Source organism: Bombina bombina, chromosome 5 (genome assembly GCF_027579735.1).
Source record: "Bombina bombina isolate aBomBom1 chromosome 5, aBomBom1.pri, whole genome shotgun sequence".
NCBI classification, from domain to species: Eukaryota; Metazoa; Chordata; class Amphibia; order Anura; family Bombinatoridae; genus Bombina; species Bombina bombina.
The window spans coordinates 598,995,205-599,007,890 of NC_069503.1; the positions used below are offsets into that span (position 1 = coordinate 598,995,205).

Genomic DNA, 12,686 nt, shown 5'->3' on the forward strand with positions numbered 1-12,686 from the left:
ATCAAAAAATCTCAGTCAGAGGTTCATTTTCTTCCTGCATGATCCAGTTCATCTTACAGAACTCAGGGATCTCCAAAGCCTTGTTTGAGGGAGGTAATCATCACAGCAGAGCTGTGAAGAGTGTAGTTTACTGTGATAAAAAACGTTTTTTTGTGTATTTTTTCTGCTGCCAGGGTTAGTTATCCTTGCTAATGGGAACAATCCTTTGCTAAAATTGTTTATTTCTTACAAAGATTTGATGCTATAACTTAGTTATTTTCAACTGTCATAATTTTTTCTGTGCTTCTTATAAGCACAGTTCGTTTTCATATTATTGTAAATTACTTAAACAGCATTTCCAAGTTGCTAGTTAATTGCTAGTGTGTTAAACATGTCTGATTCAGAGGAAGATACATGTGCTATATGTGCTAATGCCAAAGTGGAGCCCAATAGAAATTTATGTACTAACTGTATTGATGCTACTTTAAATAAGAGTCAATCTGTACAAATTGAACATATTTCACCAGACAACGAGGGGAGAGTTATGCCGACTAACTCGCCTCACGTGTCAGTACCTACATCTCCCGCTCGGGAGGTGCGTGATATTGTAGCGGCGAGTACATCTGGGCGGCCATTTCAAATCACATTACAGGATATGGCTACTGTTATGACTGAAGTTTTGGCTAAATTACCAGAACTTAGAGGCAAGCGTGATCACTCTGGGGTGAGAACAGAGTGCGCTGATAATATTAGGGCCATGTCAGACACTGCGTCACAGGCGGCAGAACATGAGGACGGAGAACTTCATTCTGTGGGTGACGGTTCTGATCCAAATAGATTGGATTCAGATATTTCAAACTTTAAATTTAAGCTGGAAAACCTCAGTGTATTACTAGGGGAGGTGTTAGCGGCTCTGAATGATTGTAACACAGTTGCAATACCAGAGAAAATGTGTAGGTTGGATAAATATTTTGCGGTACCGGCGAGTACTGATGTTTTTCCTATACCTAAGAGACTTACTGAAATTGTTACTAAGGAGTGGGATAGGCCCGGTGTACCGTTCTCACCCCCTCCGATATTTAGAAAAATGTTTCCAATAGACGCCACCACACGGGACTTATGGCAAACGGTCCCTAAGGTGGAGGGAGCAGTTTCTACTTTAGCTAAGCGTACCACTATCCCGGTGGAGGATAGCTGTGCCTTTTCTGATCCAATGGATAAAAAATTAGAGGGTTACCTTAAGAAAATGTTTGTTCAACAAGGTTTTATATTGCAACCTCTTGCATGTATTGCGCCTGTCACGGCTGCAGCAGCATTTTGGTTTAAGTCTCTGGAAGAGACACTTCAATCATCTACACTAGATGAGATTACAGACAAACTTAGAACCCTTAAGTTAGCTAACTCATTTATTTCAGATGCCGTAGTACATTTAACTAAACTTACGGCTAAGAATTCCGGATTTGCCATTCAGGCACGCAGAGCACTGTGGCTAAAATCCTGGTCAGCTGATGTTACTTCCAAATCTAAATTGCTTAATATACCCTTCAAAGGGCAAACCTTGTTCGGGCCCGGGTTGAAGGAGATTATCGCTGACATTACAGGAGGTAAAGGCCATGCCCTGCCTCAGGACAAAGCCAAACCTAGGGCTAGACAGTCTAATTTTCGTTCCTTTCGTAATTTCAAAGCAGGAACAGCATCAACCTCCTCTGCACCAAAACAGGAAGGAGCTGTTGCTCGCTACAGACAAGGCTGGAAACCTAACCAGTCCTGGAATAAGGGCAAGCAGGCCAGGAAACCTGCTGCTGCCCCTAAGACAGCATGAATCGAGGGCCCCCGATCCGGGACCGGATCTAGTAGGGGGCAGACTTTCTCTCTTCGCCCAGGCTTGGGCAAGAGATGTTCAGGATCCCTGGGCGTTAGAGATCATATCTCAGGGATACCTTCTGGACTTCAAATCCTCTCCCCCAAGAGGGAGATTTCATCTGTCAAGGTTATCAACAAACCAAATAAAGAAAGCAGCGTTCCTACGCTGCGTACAAGATCTTTTATTAATGGGAGTGATCCATCCAGTTCCGCGGTCGGAACAAGGACAAGGGTTTTACTCAAATCTGTTTGTAGTTCCCAAAAAAGAGGGAACTTTCAGGCCAATCTTGGATTTAAAGATCCTAAACAAATTCCTAAGAGTTCCATCGTTCAAGATGGAAACGATTCGAACAATTCTGCCCATGATCCAAGAGGGTCAGTACATGACCACAGTGGATTTAAAGGATGCTTACCTTCACATACCGATTCACAGAGATCATTACCGGTATCTAAGGTTTGCCTTTCTAGACAGGCATTACCAGTTTGTAGCTCTTCCATTCGGACTGGCTACGGCTCCAAGAATCTTCACAAAGGTTCTGGGTACTCTTCTGGCGGTACTAAGACCGCGAGGAATTTCGGTAGCTCCGTACCTAGACGACATTCTGATACAAGCTTCAAGCTTTCAAACTGCCAAGTCTCATACAGAGTTAGTACTGGCATTTCTAAGGTCGCATGGATGGAAGGTGAACGAAAAGAAGAGTTCTCTCTTTCCACTCACAAGAGTTCCCTTCTTGGGGACTCTGATAGATTCTGTAGAAATGAAGATTTACCTGACAGAAGACAGGTTAACAAAGCTTCAAAATGCATGCCGGGTCCTTCATTCCATTCAACACCCGTCAGTAGCTCAATGCATGGAGGTGATCGGCTTAATGGTAGCGGCAATGGACGTAGTACCTTTTGCACGCCTACATCTCAGACCGCTGCAATTGTGCATGCTAAGTCAGTGGAATGGGGATTACTCAGATTTGTCCCCCACTCTGAATCTGAATCAAGAGACCAGAAACTCTCTTCTATGGTGGCTTTATCGGCCACACCTGTCCAGGGGGATGCCATTCAGCAGGCCAGACTGGTCAATTGTAACAACAGACGCCAGCCTTCTAGGTTGGGGCGCTGTCTGGAATTCTCTGAAGGCTCAGGGACTATGGAATCAGGAGGAGAGTCTCCTTCCAATAAACATTCTGGAATTGAGAGCAGTTCTCAATGCCCTTCTGGCTTGGCCCCAGTTAACAACTCGGGGGTTCATCAGGTTTCAGTCGGACAACATCACGACTGTAGCTTACATCAACCATCAGGGAGGGACAAGAAGCTCCCTAGCAATGATGGAAGTATCGAAGATAATTCGCTGGGCAGAGTCTCACTCTTGCCATCTGTCTGCAATCCACATCCCGGGAGTGGAGAACTGGGAGGCGGATTTCTTAAGTCGTCAGACTTTTCATCCGGGGGAGTGGGAACTTCATCCGGAGGTCTTTGCCCAGATACTTCGACGTTGGGGCAAACCAGAGATAGATCTCATGGCGTCTCGTCAGAACGCCAAGCTTCCTCGCTACGGGTCCAGATCCAGGGATCCGGGAGCGGTTATGATAGATGCTTTGACAGCACCTTGGACCTTCGGGATGGCTTATGTGTTTCCACCCTTCCCGATGCTTCCTCGATTGATTGCCAGAATCAAGCAGGAGAGAGCATCAGTGATTCTAATAGCACCTGCATGGCCACGCAGGACTTGGTATGCAGATCTAGTGGACATGTCATCCTGTCCGCCTTGGTCTCTACCTCTGAAACAGGACCTTCTGATTCAGGGTCCATTCAAACATCAAAATCTAACTTCTCTGAAGCTGACTGCTTGGAAATTGAACGCTTGATTTTATCAAAACGTGGGTTTTCTGAGCCAGTTATTGATACCTTAATACAGGCTAGGAAGCCTGTTACCAGAAGGATTTACCATAAAATATGGCGTAAATACTTATATTGGTGCGAATCCAAGAGTTACTCATGGAGTAAGGTTAGGATTCCAAGGATATTGTCTTTTCTACAAGAAGGTTTAGAAAAGGGGTTATCCGCTAGTTCTTTAAAGGGACAGATTTCAGCTCTGTCCATTCTTTTGCACAAACGTCTGTCAGAAGTTCCGGACGTTCAAGCTTTTTGTCAGGCTTTAGCTAGGATCAAGCCTGTGTTTAAAAGTGTTGCTCCACCATGGAGTTTGAACTTAGTTCTTAATGTTTTACAGGGTGTTCCGTTTGAACCCCTTCATTCCATTGATATCAAGTTGTTATCTTGGAAAGTTCTGTTTTTAATGGCTATTTCCTCAGCTCGAAGAGTCTCTGAGTTATCTGCCTTACATTGTGATTCTCCTTATCTGATTTTTCATTCAGACAAGGTAGTTCTGCGTACTAAACCTGGGTTCCTACCTAAGGTGGTCACTAACAGGAATATCAATCAAGAGATTGTTGTTCCATCCTTGTGTCCTAATCCTTCCTAGAAGAAGGAACGTCTGCTACACAATCTAGATGTAGTCCGTGCCCTGAAATTTTATCTACAGGCAACTAAGGAGTTTCGGCAAACGTCTCTTCCCTGTTTGTCGTTTATTCTGGCCAGAGGAGAGGTCAAGTAGCAAAAAAGATTTGTTCCAGCCACCAATAGTTAAAAAACCTTTATTTCTTCATATAGGGTCTTTTGACAAACATACAACGTTTCAGACCTGCTATAGGTCCTTAGTCATGTCATGACTAAGGACCTATAGCAGGTCTGAAACGTTGTATGTTTGTCAAAAGACCCTATATGAAGAAATAAAGGTTTTTTAACTATTGGTGGCTGGAACAAATCTTTTTTGCTACTTGAAGTATTTGCAGGATAAGGCAGATCCTGGGTTCCGTGCCCCACAAGCCACATATCTGTTGGTGCTGTTTTCCACACTTTGCTTTGAGGAGCAGAGGAGAGGTCAAAAAGCTTCGGCTACCTCTCTCTCGTTTTGGCTTCGTAGCATAATACGATTAGCCTATGAGACTGCTGGACAGCAGCCTCCTGAAAGAATTACAGCTCATTCTACTAGAGCTGTGGCTTCCACTTGGGCCTTTAAGAATGAGGCTTCTGTTGAACAGATTTGCAAGGCTGCAACTTGGTCTTCTCTTCATACTTTTTCCAAATTTTACAAATTTGACACTTTTGCTTCTTCGGAGGCTGTTTTTGGGAGAAAGGTTCTTCAGGCAGTGGTTCCCTCCGTATAAAGAGCCTGCCTGTCCCTCCCGTCATCCGTGTACTTTTGCTTTGGTATTGGTATCCCAGAAGTAATGATGACCCGTGGACTGACCACACTTAACAGGAGAAAACAAAATTTATGCTTACCTGATAAATTCCTTTCTCCTGTAGTGTGGTCAGTCCACGGCCCGCCCTGTTTTTTATGGCAGGCTAAAGATTTTTTTGGATTATACTCCAGTCACCACTACACCCTTGGGTTTCTCCTTTCTCGTTGGTCCTTTGGTCGAATGACTGGAGGTGACGTAGAGGGGAGGAGCTATATAGCAGCTCTGCTGGGTGAATCCTCTTGCACTTCCTGTAGGGGAGGAGATAATATCCCAGAAGTAATGATGACCCGTGGACTGACCACACTACAGGAGAAAGGAATTTATCAGGTAAGCATAAATTTTGTTTTTCTATTTAAATCATTTGATTACCTTTTCTTAAGGATTTTGATTAGTCCCTATATTACTAAATACTTATTGTAGAATATATTTCATATAGAATTGTTATCATTAAGAAAATATAGCATTAAACTTTGAAACTATTGACTTAAAGGGTCATGAAACACATTTTTTGTTTCATAATTCATTATAGGACATAAAGTTTTATACACCTTTCCAATTTACTTCTATTATCAAATTTGCTTCATTCCTTTGGTATCCTTTGTTGAAGAGGAAGCTATGAACTATTGTAAGCTAGCTGAACACATCAAGGCAATTAAAGACTAGAGGCCTATATGTGAATCCACCAACAGCTTGCCCCAGCTTGCAGTGTTTTGCTGCTCATAAGCCTAAAAAGTTTGCTTTTCAACAAAGGACACAAAAAGAATAAAACAAATTAGATAATAGAAGTAAATGAAAAAGCTGTTTAAAGGGACAGTCTAGTCAAAATTAAACTTTCATGATTCAGATAGGGCATGCAATTGTAAACAACTTTCCAATTTACCTTTTTCACCAAATTTGATTTGTTCTCTTATTCTTACTCTTTGTTCAAAGCTAGACCTAGGTAGGCTCATATGCTTATTTCAAAGCCCTTGCAGACCACCTTTTATCTCAGTGCATTTTGACATTTTTTCACAGCTAGACAGCACTAGTTCATGTGTGCCATAGAGAGAACATTGTGCTTACTCCCATGGAGTTACTTATGAGTCAGCATTGATTGGCTAAAATGCAAGCCTGTCAAAAGAATTGAAATAAGGGGGACAGTGTGCAGAGGCTTAGATACAAGGTAGTTACAGAGGTAAAAAGTCTATAAATATTACTGTGTTGCAAAACTGGGGAATAGGTAATAAAGGGGATTATCTATCTTTTTAAACAATAACAAATCTGGAGTAGACTATTCCCTTAAAATTGCATGCTCTACCTGAATCATGGAAGTTGAATTTTTACTTTACTGTTCCTTTCGAGTTGCCTTACTAATCCTCTCCTATTCTTCTGACCACAGAGGACAAAGTTTGGACAACTCTGTTTCATGATCTGCCACAGAATACATCAGTCGTGGGTGCCAGTCAAGAAAAGCAAGTTGTACTCCAGTTGAATTACAGTGCTTCCATGGAACAAATTTCAGCAATTACCAGCAGTGCTGAATATTGTGAACAGCATATCTCCTACTTTTGCAAGATGTCCAGATTGCTCAACACTCCAGGTAGGCTCTAAAACAATGTTTTCTCCAGTAAATGTAATGACATGCTTAAGGTATCTAATAGTGAATGCAAGCTAAATTGTAACAGAAAAGAGGTCTAAATATTTGTATTCTAAGATGACTTGTCTTTATATAGAGAAAGAAAGCTATTTGTAAAGCTCCTCTTATTAAAGAGACTGTGTACTGTAATTTTCTCTTTAAATGTGTTTCCAGACTATATATAACATGTATGAGGAAGTGCTTCTTTATGTTTATTTTTGTATATGGTATAGCTGGTTTTGTTCTTTAAAACAACAAACCATTAACATTTGTTGAGTTGAGAAGGGAAATAAAGTGAATGTGCCTGCATATGCCTGATGCAGGCTTCCTTGCAAGTCCTCCGACTAAAATTCTGATTGGATGCTTAAAGTCATTGTACAATGGGATGTGTCTACTGAGGACATTTTTAGTTTTTTTATAAAGATGTTCATGAGATATTTCTAGCCAGCTTTTTTACAGTTATGCTGCATCACCTTCAAGTGGTTTAGCATGTGTGTTTCATGTCCCTTTAAATACGAGCATGATAAAAAAGCAGAGAATCCATACAAGCCAAGAGTCATCATAAATAATATACAAGTGCTATTTCTTGATACTGGTAAACATATTAACTTTTTGCAGTCATTACCATTTTTTTACTTCTTTGTAGTTCTATAAGAATTTGTTTTTTCTTACTTTAGTAAAATTCTGATATCTACCTAAAGTATTCAAACTATTAAAAACATTTTTTTATCCAAAACAATGATCATTAAAGGGACAGTAATGTCTGAATTAAACTTTCATGGCTTAGATAGAGCATGGAATTTTAAATAGCTGTCAAAGTTACTCTAGTATCAAGTTTGGTTTGTTCTCTTATCTTTTGTTGAAAAGTATAGCTAGGTAGGTTAAGAGGAGCGCAGGAGTGTGCACGTGTCTTCAGTACTTTATGACACCTGAGTTTCCATAGAGCTCCTGAGCTCCTATGAGCCTGCCTAACTTTATTCACCAACAAATTATACAAAATAATTTAGGCAAATTATTTAATAGAAGTAAATTCAAGTGTTTTTTTCCTTTGTTTTTTAATTGCTCACAAGCTGAATCATGAGTTTTCCCCTTTAATTAAATTTATTTTTAAGATTGAGTTTTATTTTTTAATAATACAATATGTTAGGTTGTCATACTTTCTATCTTTAAAACTCTGGATTTTTATGTATAGAAAACATTTCATTTTAACCATAATCACTGCATTTGCAAATACATTTAAGAGCACCGTTACTCCCCGCTGAACTCTTCACTTCACACATGCAAATAACTTATACAAAATAATTGGTAGCATGAGCTTTCATTTATTTTAATAACTAAGACCAAGAAAATAGTTACCGCTACAAATACGTGTTTTAAACTCAACCTCTATTAACTGAATATGAGATTAAAAGTTATATTTAATTAAAATCTACCAAGTAATATATATATATATATATATATATATATATATACACACACACAATTACCTGTCTTCTAAATACCTTTAAAATATCATCAATTAATCAAGTTAGAAATAATAATAATAAAAAAAATAACAAAAGCTTTATAAACTGAAATTGACACTTGCAATAATGGTTAGAAAATGTAGGATGCATAATTCATCAATCATACTGTTTTTTTAGTATTCATTGGAAGAAAATGATAATTCACAGATCTGTATTAAAAGCTTATCATTAGATACGAATAATCATCTACAATATGGAAATAAAAAAAGAAAATAAGTTTAAGTTCAGCACTTGAAGATCTTTTTAAAATGCAGCCTTATAACCATTGATGTCTTATATTTAAACATCTGTGTTTGTAATATTTATATTATTTGCAAAAACATATGAGCAATTAAAGGGACATGAAAACACAGATAACATGAAATTAAACGCTAAGGGGCCTATTTATGATGGTGCGAGCGGACATGATCCAATATTGCGAATCATGTCCTCTGCACATCGATAAATGCCAGATTGCTCAACACTCCAGGTAGGCTCGAAAACAATGTTTTCTCCAATAAACGTAATGGAAATGTAATGACATGCTTAAGGTATCTAATAGTGAATGCAAGCTAAATTGTAACAGAAAAGAGGTCTAAATATTTGTATTCTAAGATGACTTGTCTTTATATAGAGAAAGAAAGCTATTTGTAAAGCTCCTCTTATTAAAGAGACTGTGTACTGTAATTTTCTCTTTAAATGTGTTTCCAGACTATATATAACATGTATGAGGAAGTGCTTCTTTATGTTTATTTTTGTATATGGTATAGCTGGTTTTGTTCTTTAAAACAACAAACCATTAACATTTGTTGAGTTGAGAAGGGAAATAAAGTGAATGTGCCTGCATATGCCTGATGCAGGCTTCCTTGCAAGTCCTCCGACTAAAATCCTGATTGGATGCTTAAAGTCATTGTACAATGGGATGTGTCTACTGAGGACATTTTTAGTTTTTTTATAAAGATGTTCATGAGATATTTCTAGCCAGCTTTTTTACAGTTATGCTGCATCACGTTCAAGTGGTTTAGCATGTGTATATCATGTCCCTTTAAATACGAGCATGATAAAACAGCAGAGAATCCATACAAGCCAAGAGTCATCATAAATAATATACAAGTGCTATTTCTTGATATTGTTAAACATATTAACTTTTTGCAGTCATTACCATTTTTTTTACTTCTTTGTAGTTCTATAAGAATTTGTTTTTTCTTACTTTAGTAAAGGTCTGATATCTACCTAAAGTATTCAAACTATTAAAAACATTTTTTTATCCAAAACATTGATCATTAAAGGGACAGTAATGTCAGAATTAAACTTTCATGGCTTAGATAGAGCATGGAATTTTAAATAGCTGTCAAAGTTACTCTAGTATCAAGTTTGGATTGTTCTTTTATCTTTTGTTGAAAAGTATAGCTAGCTAGGTTAAGAGGAGCTCAGGAGTGTGCACGTGTCTTCAGTACTCTATGACACCTGAGTTTCCATAGAGCTCCTGAGCTCCTATGAGCCTGCCTAACTATATTCACCAACAAACGATACAAAATAATTTAGGCAAATTATTTAATAGAAGTAAATTCAAGTGTTTTTTTTTTTTATTTTGTTTGTTTTTTAATTGCTCACAAGCTGAATCATAAGTTTGCCCCTTTAATTTAATTTATTTTTAAGATTGAGTTTTATTTTTTAATAATACAATATGTTAGGTTGTCATACTTTTCTATCTGTAAAACTCTGGATTTTTATGTATAGAAAACATTTCATTTTAACCATAATCACTGCATTTGCAAATACATTTAAGAGCACCGTTACTCCCCGCTGAACTCTTCACTTCACACATGCAAATAACTTATACAAAATAATTGGTAGCATGAGCTTTCATTTATTTTAATAACGAAGACCAAGAAAATAGTTATCGCTACAAATACGTGTTTTAAACTCAACCTCTATTAACTGAATATGAGATTAAAAGTTATATTTAAAATCTGCCAAGTAAAAATATATATATATATACTGTATATACAATTCCCGGTCTTCTAAATACCTTTAAAATATCAACAATTAATCAAGTTAGAATTGACACTTGCAATAATGGTAAGAAAATGTAGGAGCGTAATCCATCAATCATACTGTTGTTTTAGTATTTATTGGAAGAAAATGATAATTCATGGATCTGTATTAAAAGCTTATCATTAGATACGAATAATGATCTACAATATGGAAATAAAAAAAGAAAATAAGTTTATAGGGACATTCTAGCCAAAAACTTTCTTTCATGCTTTAGAAAGAACATGCTATTTTAAACAGTTTTCTAATTTACTTTTGTTATCTAATTTGCTTCATTCTCGTGATATACTTGGTTGAAAAGCATATCTAGATATGCTCAGTATCTGCTGATTGGTGGCTGCACATAGATGCCTCTTGTTATTGGCTCACCCATGTGCATTGCTATTTCTTCAACAAGGGATATCTAAAGAATGAAGCAAATTAGATAATAGAAGTAAATTGGAATGTTGTTTAAAATTGTATTCTCTATCTGAATCAATTAAGAAATATTTTGGGTTTCATAACCCTTTAAGTTCAGCACTTGAAGTTCTTTTTAAAATGCAGCCTTATAACCAATGATGTCTTCTATTTAAATATCTGTGTGTGTAATATTTATATTATTTGCAAAAACGTATGAGCAATTAAAGGGACATGAAAACACAGATAACTTGAAAGTAAACACTAAGGGGCCTATTTATGATGGTGCAAGCGGACATGATCTGATATTGCGGATCATGTCCTCTGCACATCGATAAATGCCGACAGCATACGCTCTCTGCATTTATCATTGCACCAGCAGTTCTTGTGAACTGCTGGTGCAATACCGCCCCCTGCAGATTCGGAGGCCAATCGATTTCTGTCTTCCGCCTCAGAGCTGACGGACAAGTTATGGAGCAGCTTTACAACAATGTTATATGTTAGCAACAGCACTAGATAGCAGCACAATTTCCTGTCATGTAGTTCTCCAGACACGTGCACTCTACCTATCTAGATATGTATTCAACAAAGAATAACAAGATATCAAAGCAAATTTAATAATAGAAGTAAATGTAAAACTTTAAAAAAAATAATGTATTCTCTATCTGAATCATGAAAGAAAAATTTGGGGTTTTGTGTCCCTTTAACTGAGGATAAATGCTTTGCATAAATATTACCTTACTGGCCCTTTTATTCCTAGAACTCTGATTAGAACAGAGCACTCTGGAGCGTATCTGCCCTCGGCCGAAATTGGAACATTCTTCGGCTTCTTTTTCAATAAACAGTTTACATGAGAGAAACAAACTTTTCTAAAAAGCTAAAGTGCTTGAAAGTGTATGATGTGTTTTTCAACTGTATTATCACAGATACATTACAGCTAGAATGGCAGATATTTCACATTCTCAGTACGATGTTCTTACATTTATTTGTGCTCATTGCATAATTCCACAATGCGTTGCAGGGAAGTCGATTCTGTAACAATTCAGAATGCAGAATGGGAAATATACAATGCTTAGAAGTGTAGAGGCCAAGATGCTAATAAATGCAAAAACAAAATGAGAGCAGTTGTAATACCCCTGGGAAAACTACTATAAACTTGTTAAGAAGTTGAAGTGTGTCTGGGCAATGAATGATGCATAATGTGCGCCGCACTGCCCTTTAAGATTTTGTTTTTACCTCCATTTTCAGAAGAAAGTGCCCCAGACTCTCTAAAAAAAAGTGATATGAACTGATTATCATAGGAAAGACCATGGGACTCCCTTTAGTTTATATATATGTTACCGCTAAAGTGCATTTTTTGCACTTTAACTAGTGCCTAGTAGGTAATGTGCAGATTACCTAGGTAATTTGAGAAATGAAACAATTTTTCTGCACTTTAACTGATCACCCTAGTTAATCTGCAGATTAGCTAGGTAATGTGCACATTAACTGATTTCTGCACTTTAACTGTAACACACACATATATATATATATATATATATATATATATATATATATATATATATATATATATATATATATATATATATATATATATATAAATGAATCAGCCTTTATGAAGAACAGGAAAACATAACATTTTATCAAAATGATGTGAGGGAATACTAAACAAATACTTTCAGGGAAATACTTTCAGGGATTAGGGAGTCAAAATTACATTTTCATTATTTACATGGAGGTACCTGGAACATTGGCAAAGGGTACCCTTTTATTATTTTTTGCCCTGATGCAGCTAAGGTAAACGAAAATTCATGCTTATAATACATGTTAATTGCTATTTATAGCGCTGGGTGCACTATTAATATTGATGGAACAGCAGCAAATAGGTAGCTCAGAACTCAGAGAAATATGGGGCAAGACAAAGGAGTGAGCAACACAGCAAAACAGGAGACAGCAGCAGAAAACTGAACCAAT

General features: G+C 37.3%; 1 protein-coding gene across 1 annotated transcript in view; it reads left to right on the forward strand.

The window, feature by feature from the left end:
- CNTNAP2 (contactin associated protein 2) overlaps positions 1-12,686 on the forward strand; it is a 2,991,056-nt gene that overhangs the window by 2,187,731 nt on the left and 790,639 nt on the right. The window contains exon 14 of the mRNA XM_053715812.1: positions 6,520-6,720. Within this exon, the coding sequence (XP_053571787.1) occupies positions 6,520-6,720 (201 nt within the window). The remainder of the gene's footprint in view (positions 1-6,519; positions 6,721-12,686) is intronic.